Genomic DNA, 15,840 nt, shown 5'->3' with positions numbered 1-15,840 from the left:
GAATCAATCTATTATTTTGGTGAATATGAGTTTATATGCGAGAGAAATGAGTGTCCTTGAGATTTTCTCTAAGTCTTATGATTTCTTGATTTCTTGATTTCTTTCCTTGGTCCGAGAATCCGAAGGTGAAATAGAATTGAATATTCACGGTCGTTAGATTAGGGGGAAAACGAAGAAAGTGTCTAACATTTCGCTTCCAACGAATAACAACATTAGATTGCAAACGAGATAGCACACTCGACTTGTTTTCTTTTTTCATAATCTTTGATATAAGAAGTGAAACAAGGGACAAACCATATGCTTCCGAATCCGTGGAGCCCTATGTCGAAAGGAAAACGCACCAAGGTTTAGGCAAAGAAGAACCATATATGGGAGAAATGAGAAAGAAATCAATTTTGAAAAAATAAGATAGGACCAAGAGAAAAGTAAGCTTTAGCATACGCGATTAAGAGATGAAGATATGAAAAGTCTCTTCTAAGAATATGTTTACCTCCAAAATTTGCAAAAGCATTATGTGGTGTCTCCCAAACTGAATGCTGTTAACGCAAAAAATAAAAACAAAAATGAGTGTTTGGATGCAATATTTTAAAAATCGTTAACACTTACCAGGGTTTTTAGAAACCTCCCCTATGCTTATTTTACTGGAGGTTATTTCAACCCACGTTAACAAACCTCAGTTAAAATCAAGATTTTTTTTTGTAGTGTTTCTAGAAGTAAAAAAAAACTAACATAGGTATGGACATTTCCACATTTTTAGTGAGATTTTATTCTTTGTTGATGATATATATTATTTTTCTAATGATTATAAATTATTTTATACTATTACTGTATTATAAATTACTATATATAATAAATATAATGATTTTGATAATAATTATCTTACAATTATATTATCAATAATATATGATTAGGTATATGTGGACAACGGTAAACATTTTTATTTATTAAAATTTTTATTAAATATTAACTAATTTAGAAATAAAAAATAATTAGTCATTATTAATTAAGTTAAATATTATTTTATAAATAATAAAGTTATTGATATCTAAAATAATTTTTATTATTAATAAAAGAAAAATATGGTTTGACAATTTTGGAGTTGTATACTTGTGATGAGTTTAGAAATAAATATATATAATAAAAAATAAATTTATAAATATATAAAAATAGTTTTTAAATTGATATATAACATTAGTAACTAATTTAGATTTAAATTAGTTAGAATAAAATTTTTGTATTTAATATTAAATAAAAAATTACTTTAAATTTTTTATTAATAATAAAAACTACTTTAGTATTAATAATTTTTTAATTTATAAAATAATATATAATTTAATTAGTATATTTTTTTTCTTTAAATTAATTAATATTTAATGATTATAGTTTTTATATAACTTTTATTTATATAAGCAAACTTCTACTAACTAGTAAGATGTAACATTTGGCCCATTAGTTAATTTATTCATTAGGTAATCATGATTATATATTTTTAATTTATTTTAAATTATATCAGTTTTATTAAAATAAAATAAACAGAAAAATATTTATATAAACTAAAAAAATGTAAAAATGTATAAAGAAAAAAAAGTAATAAACTATCAAGAATAAAATAATAATAAATTACAAATTTCAACGTTAAAATAGTGATTAAGGAGATAATGTAGGGTAAATGACATTAATTTTTTATTATAAAAAGGAACTAATACGCAGATAAAATAAATTGTAAATAATTAAAATACCTTACACAACACTTTCTTAAATTTTATAATTCTAGTTCTTTAGAAGAATGTAATGATAAAAATTCAGTTTATTGTTTACTCATTAATTATCGGTGTCAAAATAAATCAGTATTGTTTTGTTTTTAGTTTGAAAAATACTAGTCCAACTGATTGAGATTGACTCGTCATAATTAATATGAATTGGAAGTTTTAATCTGGGCAATTAACTTGTTAGCTTAATAAATTTAAGAATTTAAAATTTAAACTAATATACATATTTAATAATAATCGTGTAAATATTTGATAACTCTTAATTAATAATTACTTTTATACATTAAATTACTCAATTATAACTTATAATTAAAACATTGTAAGTATTTATTAGTTTAATTATAGTTATATATTTCAAAAATACAATTAATTACGGTACTTTTATTTGAATAACTTAATTTAAATATTTGACACTTATAATATAAAAATAAAGAATGCAAAAGAGAATTAGCAAGTAAAGTTTTGAAGATGCGAGATATGTTAAACTCAATAAAAGTAGTTTGAATTGTTAATAAAATGCATCCTTTCTTTCCCAAAAAGAATGTCTAGAAAGTAAATAAAATGCATAGAGATTTGTTTATGAGGAGTGATGGTTGTTAACTGAAACCACGTTAATGTTTAGATAAATAAAAATTCCCTATTGGTGTGAGGCATGTGTTAGTTGCTTAAAACTGTTTTAGTAAGTTTAAAATTGTGTGTCGGCTACTAATGAATGAATGGAACAGAGGGAAAAAAAGAGAGATAGGGAAGAGTAAGTTAAAGAAGGAACATGCACGTGTAGAGGTGGTGTGTGAGAACAGAAAAGTCCAAATGAATAAATGAGTAGTTTTGTACTGTACATTGTAGTTGAATATGTAACATTCATTCATAGTTCCACATCAACGCCAACAATGGGCCTCTCTAGTCCCCAGTCATACAGTGAATCAAATTTCTCTCTCCACCTCCACATGGCCTGTTCAACTTCCCTTACTTCTTTTCCTCAAAAGCTACCCCTCCCTTTTTCCATTGCCTCACCTTTCCGAATAACTCTCACAACGTAATACTCAAACAAAGTTCTCTTCAACCACACTCACAAATTTTACACACTCTCCAAGATTAAATAAAACCATTAACCAAAAATCATATAAGGTTACAATGACCTCAAATACACCCATAAACTGTGCTTTCATGATGTACAGCTTGAAACAAAAGTTTCGATATGAGTTTCTAATTGATGGACATGTTCAAAATGCATTAAAATCAGAAGAAGATTAACAAATTTAAATACTAAAAAAAAATTAGATAATACACTCATAAATATTAATCTGATTCAATAATAGAATTATAATAAACATATAAAAAGTCACAACTTTTAAAAAAAAATATCATTATTATACCTTAATTATACCAAAACTCTAAATATGGAGGATTTACTTATTGAACGTAAAGGATAAGAGCATGTCAAATAAACATATAAATTCTCGTGTCATCATAATTAATCTGGTTGTTAGATGCAAGAATCTTAAAAAGCATTATGGTGTCCAAAGTGCTGAAACTCGTGAGCATAGTGAGGCCTTTGAAACTTGAAAGTAATTATAACACTTGCAAGATGTGGAAAAGTGGGGAGAAGCCACCACGTACTTTACCCAACTTATTATGGGCTATGCTATGACATCGCATGATTCAAATGCTACTTTTCCTTTCAGCAATATTTTCACTGCTGCTTAGTAGACTTTGTCGAAGCTGGGTTCTGGGTAGATTGGTAATTTTACAGATCTAATAACTAACATAAAAATAATAATATATTCACAATCATAATTTTTTTATAGAATCATGAATACTATTATTTTAATATTTTTTATATCATTTAATTATAAATTTATCTTTTATTATATATATTTATTTTTAAATATATTATATAAAAAATTATATACAACTCAGATAATTGTGAAACTATTATTTTCCTTATCATTTCTAACTTCAAAGTAGTGTTGTACGTGGAGTTAATGTGTTATATAATGCAATTCATCCAATAAATTCTGAGAGAGACACCATAACCTCTGCTCTCGATTTCAGAAGCCTAGTCACAGCAGCACTGAAGTATCCACAGATGCACACTCCCTTTAGAAAGAGAAATGAAAAGAGAGAGATAATGCTGTTTCTGCTTTCTCTCTTTACTTTTTAACTTTTAAGCTCTCATTTGTTGTTCCCTGCAGTTGCACCACAAACACAATATGTTCCTCTTTTCCACTTGAGAACACATTTGCATGAGGTGAAGGAACATTCACATTCTTTTTAAGTCATCTTATTTTCTTTTTCTTTTGGGTTGACTTTGAAGATTCAACTTCCACATTGTATTCTGCCCGAATGGAGGACCAAAATTCATTGAGTTATTCCTTGTTACAGCTGTTTAAGGCCGTGTTTGTGATGGTGAAGACTAGAATCAGCTCTGAAGTGTCGGTTGAGCTGAAAATGTGAGATTCACTCGCAGTTTATGTGTTCGGTGACATAAAATTTTGCTGGTTTCAAGATGATATTTTGCAGATTCTTTTTTTTTTATTCGTGTCCTATTTATGGCATTTTATCCTGGGTTCAGTTTGGATTATGCATAGACTAAATTTAGAAGAAATGTAAAACAGCCAAAAAAGAAAAATAGAGAGGATATTTAGTGAGACATTTACAACCTTTCATTTTCCCCCTTCCATTTTCAAGCCATCTCTCTCGGAATTTACTGCACAAAAAGTTGGATGAAGAATTTTCCTTGAGAAATCGACTATGCATGTCATTGTCACCTTTGGTAAATTTCCTTTTGCAAAGTTCTTATTTCTAGACTTTTTCCTATGTTCCATGTGATGAAGAATTTGACAGTCTGTTTCTTGGGATGGGGACCATTTCACAAAACTCCAAGCTTTCCACAAGAATACAGAAACCACCGTATAATTTGTTCTCATAATAATAGGACCTTGTGATATTAGTCAATTACAATTTAATATTTATTTCCTCCCACTGCCATCTCTGACTATAATATAAAAGTTGTAAACAATATTTATCTTTCTTGTTTCTGTTGAATGGCACCGTAATCTGTGATTACTTTCCTGCGGCAGACAATGATTGGAGGAACGGTGGCTGAAACCTTGAGTGGTCCTTTCTGTTCCATGCTATCTCAACTCAACAATGCAACACAAGCAGCGATAATTAACTGAACAGAAAAGGGGTCTTTGGAATGCTCAGAATTCAATTGACATGTGCTATCATTCTCAACCTTGGAATTGGAGTTTAGGCTAGTTTTGAGGACAGAGTGAGTGAGTGAGTGAGAGAAATGGGTTCAGTTGGAGGGGAAGAGGCAATCCACGAGCCTACTGGCCATGATGAGAGGATTCTTGTTTCTGTTCGTCTTCGTCCCCTCAATGAAAAGGAGCTTGCAAGAAATGATCTTTCGGACTGGGAATGCATCAATGATACTACCATCATATACAGGAGCAACCTTTCAGCTTCTGACAGGTCACTCTACCCAACAGCATATTCCTTTGGTAAGAACACACTTCCATCATATTTGATTTGGTTTAACATACTTTCCATAATGCAGCCCAGGATTGTGTGTGTATTTTGTCCTCATTCTTTCTGCTGTATGTTACAAATCTGGTCATATCTACATATGAAGTTAGTCAATTGGTTTTGTTAATGCTCCAAGATCATAATTGGCTTTAACTGCTTTCCTCTTCTGATCTCCCATGCTTTTCTTTTGGCTATAGACAATGTGTTTCGGTCAGATTGTTCTACAAGGCAGGTGTATGAAAAAGCAGCTAAGGAAGTTGCTCTTTCAGTTGTCGGTGGCATCAACTGTGAGTTTCTTCCCTTTGTCTGCTTTTCCCCCTTCACCAGCATCATCAGAATCCACGGAATTTCCGTGTTAACATCTTCTTTTGATCTCTCTCCGTGGTGTCTAATTGATCAGCAAGCATTTTTGCATATGGACAAACAAGCAGCGGAAAGACATACACCATGACTGGCGTAACTGAATACACAGTAGCAGACATTTTTAAGTACATAGAGAATGTAGGTCATATATGAACATGTCAACATTGCCTTGTCTTTCTCAAAAACAATTTTCTGATTTTGTTTTACCTTTTCGTAGCACGCTGAAAGAGAATTCATTTTGAAGTTTTCGGCAATTGAGATTTATAATGAATCTGTCAGGGACCTCCTTAGTCCAGACTGTACTCCTCTCAGACTTCTTGATGATCCAGAGGTAAACATCTTCATTTCCTGCATAACTAGTATTTTTTGTGCATTTTACTTACAGTTTTTCAATTTAACAGAGAGGGACAGTTGTTGAGAAACTGACTGAGGAAACCTTAAGAGATTGGGAACATTTTATAGAACTTATTTCTTTCAGTGAAGGTAAGGAGGGTTTGAATGATTCATGCTTCAACAGAGTAACCTAGACTAAATATATTTCTTCTCTTTTTTTTTCCTCTTTAAAGAATTTTGTCCAGCTAGAGCTTACTTATCCTTCAATTGATTACATTTTTGCAGCTCAAAGGCAGATAGGGGAGACCGCACTGAATGAAGCAAGCTCCAGATCTCATCAAATTCTAAGACTGGTATTTTATGTTATTATTTTTGTTAAAGGGCTATTAACTTTGTGAACTTTTATGATCTTCTTCTCTTACATTTCCTATACAATGCCTTCCTCAGACAATTGAAAGTTCTGCATGTGAATTCCTCGGAAATGACAAGTCTAGCTCTCTTTCCGCTTCAGTGGTATGATTGATTTCCTCAGTTTGTAGGAAAATATTTCAAGCATAAGCTTATTGTCTTAAAGAACATCTATAGGAGTTCAAATAATTTCTCTTTTCTTTTTCTGGGTGCAGAATTTTGTTGATCTAGCTGGAAGTGAGCGAGCATCTCAAACCAATTCAGCTGGTACAAGATTGAAAGAGGGTTGCCACATAAATCGTAGCTTATTAACTCTAGGAACTGTTATCCGCAAACTCAGGTTAGCTTATGAAGATGGTCTTTCTATACTTTTGACGTCCCTAATTGCAGAACAGGAGAACATGCACACTCAAAAAAATTTAATACTCTTGCCAAGGACCCAAAAGCAGAACCTTTACTTCACATGTAATTCAGCTTTGCCAAGGAACAAGTTTTTGAAAGAACTATTGATCTACTAGAAAAAGCCTCAAACTCCCACACACTATATCATGCGTTTACATTTTCCTTAGGATGATGGATTTACTTTGGCAATCACACCGCTTTACTATGTATTTTTCTTTTATGGGACGTTATAAGCAGAAAAGTGGTTTTTCTGTTTTGGAAACTTGCTCCATAATTTAATATAATCAATATTTAGCATATTGGGAATAATTTATATAGTTTTATCTAGGGAAGGGGAGTTTGAATATTTCTTTCTTTTCATCTAAAAATAAAAAAATTTGGTTGCAGCAAGGGGAGAAATGGACATTTTCCTTTCAGAGATTCAAAGCTAACGCGCATATTGCAGTCCTCTTTAGGAGGCAATGCCAGAACTGCTATCATCTGCACCATGAGCCCTGCACGGAGCCATGTTGAACAAACCAGAAACACCCTCTTATTTGCAAGCTGTGCAAAAGAAGTGACAACTAATGCACAAGTCAACGTAGTGGTGTCTGATAAAGCACTAGTCAGGCAATTACAGAAAGAGTTGGCTAGGCTGGAAGAGGAATTGAGAAACTCAGGGCCACCCCACGTTACATCTGATACTGCCTCAGTGTTGAGAGAAAGAGACCGTCAAATTGAGATGGTAATAATAAAGATTTTGTACTAATTATATCATGATCTTTTAAGGTTTACTATAGGTTTGATTGTAAGTATGTATAACTTCAGATCTGGGAAAAAATGCTAAAATTCCTGCCATAGAAAATAATAAAATAATCAGCCATGAAGTTACATATCCTTGTACTGTAAGCAGAGTGTGAAGAGATGATTTCACCCGTGTATTATTTCATATGAGCATGGATAGATAATACAGAAAGAAGGAACAAAGGTATTAATGAATAGGATATTCTCAGAATTAACTAGAAATCCCAAAAACTGCAGGAATGAAATAAAAATGGAATAGTTGACTGTAATCCTCTCATTTAATGTGATGCCATGATTCATTCTCCTTAAATTTAGGGATTGGTTTCTGACATCTATTATTTGTAGTATAATATATATTGTCACTTGATTGTTATTCAATTGTTTTTTTTTTCTGATTCTGCAATGTTATTCTGTCCACATCTAATAATGACCTTCTGCATTGTTGCTTCTCCTTGGTTATATACTCCAGTACTTACTATACTGTCCTTTTATATTACACGAGGCTTTCCACCTATATTGTTTCCTGAAATGTTTTTTCTTATGCTGAAAATTTGTAACATTAAAACCTTTATTATTCTTACCTCTTTCCTGTAACAATGATAAACCATTTGGTGCTTTATAGAAATAAAAAAAAAAACATGTCAATACCCTTCCCTGAAACATCTACTTTCCAACAAAGTTTCGTTCCTTTTTTATTTAATCTAACATTGAGGTTGTAATTTGTAATAGAATAGTGTTAATATGAACACTGTTACTGTCCATGCAGTTAAAGAAAGAGGTTAAAGAGCTGACCCTGCAACGGGACCTTGCACATTCTCGAATAAGTGACATCATGAGAGTGCACGGAGAAGATGTGTCAGCAATAGATATGCTCCAAGTGGTGAGCATATTTGCCCTCCCTAAAGCATTAAAAGTAGAGACTCATATGCCTTTTTAAATCTAACCAATTTTCCTGTCAAATCTCCAGGGAAATTTGGATACCCAATACCAAAATTTACGAGTGAGAAATGCATGGAACATTGAAAATCAAAGAGAGGAGCCAAATGTATTATGTCTTGACGGCGAAGAGAGTGTTAGGTCTTTTGATGCATCTCAATATTCAGATGGACATAGTTTTAGTTCTGATGACAACTTATTCCAGCTGCCTGACCTTGAAAAGAATCTTCTGGTCAGAAGTTCTTCCCCGGAGCCGCCAGTCAGAAGGACTGATTCTGTACCCAGTGATATGGATCAGAAAAACGCTCAAGATCAGCATGAAGAGGACAATTGTAAGGAAGTTAGGTGCATTGAGTTAGAAGACCTAATTACAAACACGCATAAGCACTCAAACCCGGAAGATTCAGGATCAAATACATACACTAATTCCAATGCATCGTCTCCTAGAGCAAGCACAGCAATCTCAGGATTAATTGTAGCTGATAATAGAGACAAGGAAAAAGTAGCTTTGAGTTCATCAGGGTTAAAGGAAGACAAGAGATTGAACCATTTGCACCAAGATTTTGTTCTTCCCTCTCCAAAAGAGATTTCTGTGTGTCTGACAGGAAACAGTAGAAGTGGTACTTCTAGAGCCATGAAGCTGAACCGAAGTAGAAGTTGTAAAGCAAGTCTCATGAGGAAATTTTCATCGGATTGGTTTGAAGATGAAGACGATATTAAGAACACACCTCCAATTGGCAATGAAAAACACTTCCCTGGAAGACCCAACGGCTTTCCAAAGAACATTCATGCATTAAGTTATAATGGCAGAACAGAGGGGCTTTCATGTAATGGCCATGGGAATTTGGTGCAAAATTCTGCAGCTGATATTGTTCAGAATGTGAAATCGTCCACTAACATGGGAAAAAAGTGTAATGCTCCCTTGCCTCCAAAAGGAAAGAAAACAGAAAATCCGGAGAGGTTGAACTTAGAGGTAAGCTTCTATATATGTCTTATTGGTCTTATTTGCCTTCCCCAGTCTTGATGGCCAAATATCAGTCAACAGGTCCAATTGATAATTATTGTGTCCATTAATCTATGGATTCTCTTCATAACTCTTCTTATCCCATCCATGGTATAGATGTAAGTAGCACATGCACATGCCAGAAGCCTGGTTATATTGAGAATTCAATCAATCAGTGATTGTTTTGCATGACAGGTTCCGGAGACAGGATTTGATCCCATGATGTCCGCACAGAATGTCAAAGATGTTGGCTTGGACCCAATGCAAGCTGATAGAGAAAGTCATTCAGATTGGCCTTCAAAATTCAAGAGGCTCCAAAGAGAGATCATTGAATTCTGGGATGCTTGTAATGTTTCATTGGTTCACAGGACATACTTTTTCCTTCTATTCAAAGGGGAGCAAACAGATTCTTTTTATATGGAGGTAGAGCTGAGAAGACTATCATACCTTAAGCAAGCCTTTTCCCAAGGCAATCAGACAGTGGAAGATGGAAGAATCCTCAAACCTGAGTCAAGGTAACACAATCAAACTGTTGAGCTTTTATTCAATTCCTTTGATATGTTCTTAAATTGAAAATTTACAGTTTTTTATTATAATAGAACTTACCATGTCTTTCACTTGAAAACAGCATGAGATATCTTAGAAAAGAGAGGCAAATGTTGAGCAAGCAAATGCATAAGCGACTGCCTAAATGTGACAGAGAGAGCCTGTACTTGAAATGGGGGCTTTGTTTGAGTTCAAAGAATAGGAGTTTGCAGTTGGCCCATCTATTGTGGAGTGACACAAAAGACATGGACCACGTTAGAGACAGTGCATCTATTGTTGCAAAGTTGGTTGGATTAGTGGAGCCAGAACAAGCTTTTAAGGAGATGTTTGGACTCAACTTTACCCCACAACCCACCAGTAGGAAATCTTTTAGTTGGACAGCCAGTGTGAGGCATATTTTGTGAGCTGGGATTACTTTTTTAGGTAGTTTGGTATGTCCATGTCAAAATTTCCCCACCATATATATATATATATATATATATATATATATATCTGTATAACATAGGTAATTTTTCTCCTCTCTTATCTTAGAAACCAATTGATTTCTGTTGTATGTTTCTAACTCTCATTGCTATTGATTGTAAAGGATGTGCAATTTCTAAGGTGGTAGATTTGTTCATCTGTATTTACCTTGAATCCAGGTGGAGCATCAAGAAAATTGTTTCCTGGAATTTCTTAGAAATGCTATGTGATTTTTTACATGCGTGAGTGTGATTTATTGTGGCAATCTTTTCTTTAGTTAAAATCAGAAATCATAAAACCTATATGAACAGAATTACTATAATACAACTGTAACTTATATCGTCATTAATCAGTTTCAATTAAAAAATAGTATGCCTCATTATTTTATATAAAATGGAAACACATTTCCTTTTAATATTATTCACAGTATAAGTATGTTTTTCAAAAGATTTTTTTTAAAAAAAAATAAGGAAGTGAACTATGCATGAGAAGAAAAGAAAATAACAGTTCCATCCCTTCAAACAAAATCCAAATTGGAAGATGATTAGTCTTATTGTCTTATTCTCCGAAATCTATGTTTTTGTTTTAACATGCATCCTATCATCTATGTGAAGTGAGAATGCATTCTTTTAGTTTTTAAATAAGAAGAGTTTTAGGTTAAAATATATTCTGGATTTAAATTTTCAGAACATTTTTTTGGATTTGACTTCTCCGAAAATCTTCCTAAATTAGACTTTTTCATAAAAACTTTTTGAAAAGTCTTTTTTAAATTCTTTTTTGAATTTTATTTTTTGGAATTTATCTTTGAGATATTTCTGTTTTGTATTTTGGATTAGATTTTCCAGAACTTTCCGAATACTCTTTCCAAAATATGGTTCTAGATTTTATTTTTTAGAATTCATTTTCCTTAATGTATTATTTGTATTCTGGAATTGTCTTTTTCAAAATGAGATTTTAGTTTTCCAATTCTATTTCAAAATTTTATTTCCAGAATAAAAAATAATCTTATTCTGAAATTCTATTTTAAGAACGCAATTCTTAATCCTAGGTTTCCAATTGCATAATACACTCAAATGTTACAATTATGAAAATTTGAAAATTGATAGGATGCATATTAGAATTAATTGGGTGCAGGAAGCAAAGCTGCTTTTGTTTGGGCTACAGGACTATCTTATTAGCCCAAGTCCATTTATACACGGTGTTTTTTAAAGGGTGTCAAAACGTCAATAGTATAGACAAATAAATAAAAGAAGATATAGCACTAGCAGTTAGGAACATGTTCTGGACAATAAAATAAATAAACAAATTGTTTCATAAACATAAATTAATTCATATAAAAATTTAAATAAATTTTAGCACAAAACTTATACAAATTTACTTATTTACAAATTAATAAATTAATTTTAATATATAGAAAATTTGATTCTATTTTTTCTTCTTATTTTTTAAATGAATTTTTTTCTAACATAATATCTATTCGGATGAGCTTATTCTTTTAAAACACGGTAGTTTTTCTTTTCGCCATGTTGATGAAAACAAGGTTTTCCTATGACAAAATCATATAATGTAGCATATAGAAGTATAATATATGTAATATTTGAATGATTTTCTACTTCTTCTTTATTTATTTACATAATTATTATATAGTAAAATAATTTGAAGTGATTAACTAAAAAATTAGATTAAATATTTGGAATAATGTTATATCAACATATTTCCAAATGTGTGTGTGGGACATGTTTCTTAAACAACTTAAGAAAAAAAATATATTTTGGTTTTGGTTTTGTTTCACTGTTTTTTACTTTTTATTATATAAGAAAGAAAATTCTGAAATTTTAGAAAAGAAAAATGGCTACATTAAAACAAGGGTGTAATTGGCAACTTAATTTGACAGCGTGACGTGAGATTAGAGGAGGTGTTAACGGAGGTCAATCTATCATGTATTAGTTTACTAAAATACAATTTGTGGATTAATATCTATAACTTGTGTTACATAATTGTGAACTTGTGAGTTTAATTAAATAAATTTAAAAAAAATAATTTATGATTTTTAATTTTAAGTATTTTATAAAAATAATGAATTACTATAAATAAATATAATGATTAATTTTTTTAGAAATTAAAGATTTATTATTTATTATAAGAAAACAAATAAACATATGATAAAAATATATTAAAGTGATATATATATATATATATATAAAATAAAGTCTCAATATTTACTTGTAAATATTAAACTAATGAGGATAATTCATTAACCAGAAGTTTATCTGACATAACTACTCTCCTAAAACCAACTCTTTCTTAATGTTAAAGGTTGTTTGATTTTATCGGTTAACTGATAACACTTATCTGAAACAATATTTTACCTTTCAAATCAACTTAGATGGTGTGAAATAGACTTTAGGTGTTTTTTCTCTACTTATAGACAGTTATAGAACACATAATCATCACTAAAACTGATAAAATCTTTAGAATAGAAGAATATTTTTATCTCCCCGAGTCACATACTCATAAATAGATCAGTTCTCTATTTTTAAAGTGAAACACCTGATGTCTCATACTATTTAGAGAATTACACAATGCTACAATATTATAAAAAAAATGCAAACAACTCTTAACTTTCTGCCCTGAACTTACCTCAAGCCATTGTCACCGAGGTCATCTAGCTCCAGAACTCCCACTACCTGAAACATGACAACAATAACGTTCATTTGAAAGATGCTAGAAATCCAAGATGATATAGTAATGTGGAATCACGGACCACAACTCATTAAGGAGCAGAGTGCAAGAAGATGGAATAGAAGTTACAAGAGAACCCTAACCTTGTTTTTTAGAAGAACCGTAGAAGAACAAAATCAAAGGAAAAAGGAAAGAACAAACCGCAACTACCAAGCACAAGTAGCGCATAAATTGGAAGAAGGAACAAAAGAAGAGCTGCGAGAACGAGTAGGTGTGAGCTTGTTCTTGATTTTTCAGATTTCAAAGGTTGAATCTATTTGGTTTTTGTGGTTTCAAATGAAGAACCGTGGCATTTGGAAAATTTGGGAAACATAGAGTTTTTTGGAATGTTATAAGTAGTGAAGTGAATGTTAAAGTGTCAAAAGTAGTGAAGTGAATGTTATATGAAGTATTAAAACTAACACCTAATAAATGTAGTCTAAATATTATTTAAAGCAACTATAATTTAAAAATATGGTCTAAAATATTATTTAAAGCACCTACATTTAAAAAAAATGTTGCCTAAAGTATTCGTAATATTTTAATGTTAGTTTACGATTTATAACTGTTGCTTAAAATGAATAGGCAACATTTTTTCCAACTATTTTAAGTAAGAGAGAAATAAATCTTACTACGTGGGCAACAATAAAAAAGCATTGCTTATACCCACTTTAGGCAACACTTTTTTAGCCGTTAACATGTCAGCGTGACCTAAAGTGAAAAATGGTGGAGTGATTAATTATAAATTGGTTCTTAATTAGTTTTTTTGTTTGTAACTTAATTGGAAGGTTAGAGTTACACCTAATTTTCCTAACTATGCCAACTTGGGTTTGACTTGACATTATTCGACGTTTGACTTTGGTAGAACCTATCTTAGTCTGACATAACATGCCCTAATATAAACTTGGCCCAACTTGATCAACTCGAAGTGGCCCGACTCAACTCGGTCCAACTCGGCTTGACTCAACTCAGTCTGACGTGGTTCAACTCTAATTGGCTCAATGTGGTCTGATTCTACTCGACCGGATGTGGGTCTGACTTAACTCAGTTCGACATGGGTCTGACTTGACTTGGTATGATGTGGATCTGACTTGTCTTGACCCACACTGGGTCCGACTCAACTCGACTTGATGTGAGTCTGACTCGACACAGTTAATGTAGGTTTGAATCAACTCAATCAATGTGGGTTTGACTCTACATGACCCATGATTAGCTTGACTCGACTCAACCCAAGATGGATCTAACTTAACTCAGCCTAACGTGGGCCCAACTCAACAATGTTGGCCTGACTAACACTAGTGCAGAAAACAGATATAACACCGATTCTGGGAGACATTTAACACCATCATCGATGTAAGTCTCAACGATGTAAAATGTCAATTACATATAACACCAGTTGTAAAAATCGGTGTAATATGTACCAACATCTGAATAAAATATTCAAAAATATGTGCTCTAGAAGGCACATATAACACCAATTGTGGCTCCCAACCGGTGTTATATGTGCTCCAGAGTCACATACCTAAACCCTAAACTCAATACCAAAGCATTCAACATTGTCGAGAGTCGATCACTCCCTAACCCAATACCAAGACGTTCAACATATAACAATTACCCAATTTAAAACATAATACATTATATTCCAAATATAATGTAATAAAACTAATTATCTATATAAATAATTGTAAACCAAATAATAATTAAAAATAATAAAACTAACCTAGAGCGTTAACGTGAACAGAGTTGTGGCAGCAATGGAGGCAATGTGGCAGCGACAGAGGCGACAATAGAGCAACGACAAAAGTGACAACAAGAGTGGCAACGAAATAGTAGAGAAGTGTGAACGTAAGAATCTCGTTCAGTGTGGATGCTCTCACAACGAAGAGAACAAAATAAGAGAGAAGCGATGAGGGGAGTGGTGGAGGAAGCTCTTGAATCAAGTGTGTTCAAGCTTTGAAGAATCCAAACCCTTTGAAGTTTGATGGAAGGCTGGTTGTGCTTGATGTTGCAGAGGTGTTTTAGAATAGGATCTGGGGTAGATTTTCTGTGTAAATCCACTCTTGATTGAATCCAAAGCTTAAGCATTCTTAAACCTTTTTATTGAAAGTGTTTTTCAAACTAAGTGAAAAACAACCTGTTGTTTTTTCGAAACAACCGATTGTTTTGTCGAAATAACCGATTGTTTTGTCGAAACAACCGATTGTTTTGTCGAAACAACCGATTGTTTTGTCGAAACAACCGATTGTTTTGTCGAAACAACCGATTATTTTATACTTAGGTGTTTTTAGAAAGGTTGAAAACTGTTTTTGATGGTTGACTTGCTGTCAAACCAAAACGACCGATTGATTTGAGTATTCAACCGATTGTTTGTTTTGGGACCATAACATAAAACTGTTTTGTGCTTTGACTAAGCATTAAATGATTTTATAACTGATTACGCTCCAGTTTTAAATGCTTTGACCAGTCTTTGAAAGCAATAAATAGTTTGTTATGTTTATGTAACAAACAAGAACTGAGATTTAACAAAAGAAAAACATATTTGAGTTTTTCACTGATTTGGCTTTTGAAGAGTTGAAGTTT

At 32.0% G+C, this 15,840-nt stretch overlaps 1 protein-coding gene across 2 annotated transcripts; it reads left to right on the top strand.

Annotated features, from left to right (window-relative positions):
* The first annotated feature begins 3,791 nt into the window (after positions 1–3,791).
* Positions 3,792–10,776, top strand: LOC137810989 (kinesin-like protein KIN-7C). 2 transcript variants are annotated; one of them, XM_068612518.1, is made up of 15 exons: positions 3,792–4,020; positions 4,155–4,222; positions 4,853–5,278; positions 5,501–5,590; positions 5,704–5,804; positions 5,884–5,997; positions 6,068–6,149; positions 6,285–6,352; positions 6,447–6,512; positions 6,623–6,747; positions 7,197–7,533; positions 8,359–8,472; positions 8,560–9,501; positions 9,727–10,046; positions 10,160–10,776. In XM_068612518.1, exons 3-15 carry the CDS (start codon positions 5,068–5,070, stop codon positions 10,479–10,481), a joined length of 2,892 nt encoding a protein of 963 aa, XP_068468619.1. In that variant the 5' UTR covers positions 3,792–4,020; positions 4,155–4,222; positions 4,853–5,067; the 3' UTR covers positions 10,482–10,776. The 2 variants fall into 2 exon arrangements, with proteins under 2 accessions (XP_068468619.1, XP_068468618.1); XM_068612517.1 differs by lacking the exons at positions 3,792–4,020; positions 4,155–4,222 and having other exon boundaries at positions 4,716–5,278.
* Positions 10,777–15,840: the final 5,064 nt, after the last annotated feature.

This window comes from Phaseolus vulgaris, chromosome 2 (assembly GCF_000499845.2).
Source record: "Phaseolus vulgaris cultivar G19833 chromosome 2, P. vulgaris v2.0, whole genome shotgun sequence".
Classification (NCBI taxonomy): Eukaryota; Viridiplantae; Streptophyta; class Magnoliopsida; order Fabales; family Fabaceae; genus Phaseolus; species Phaseolus vulgaris.
This window is presented reverse-complemented; position numbering and strand designations above follow the sequence as displayed.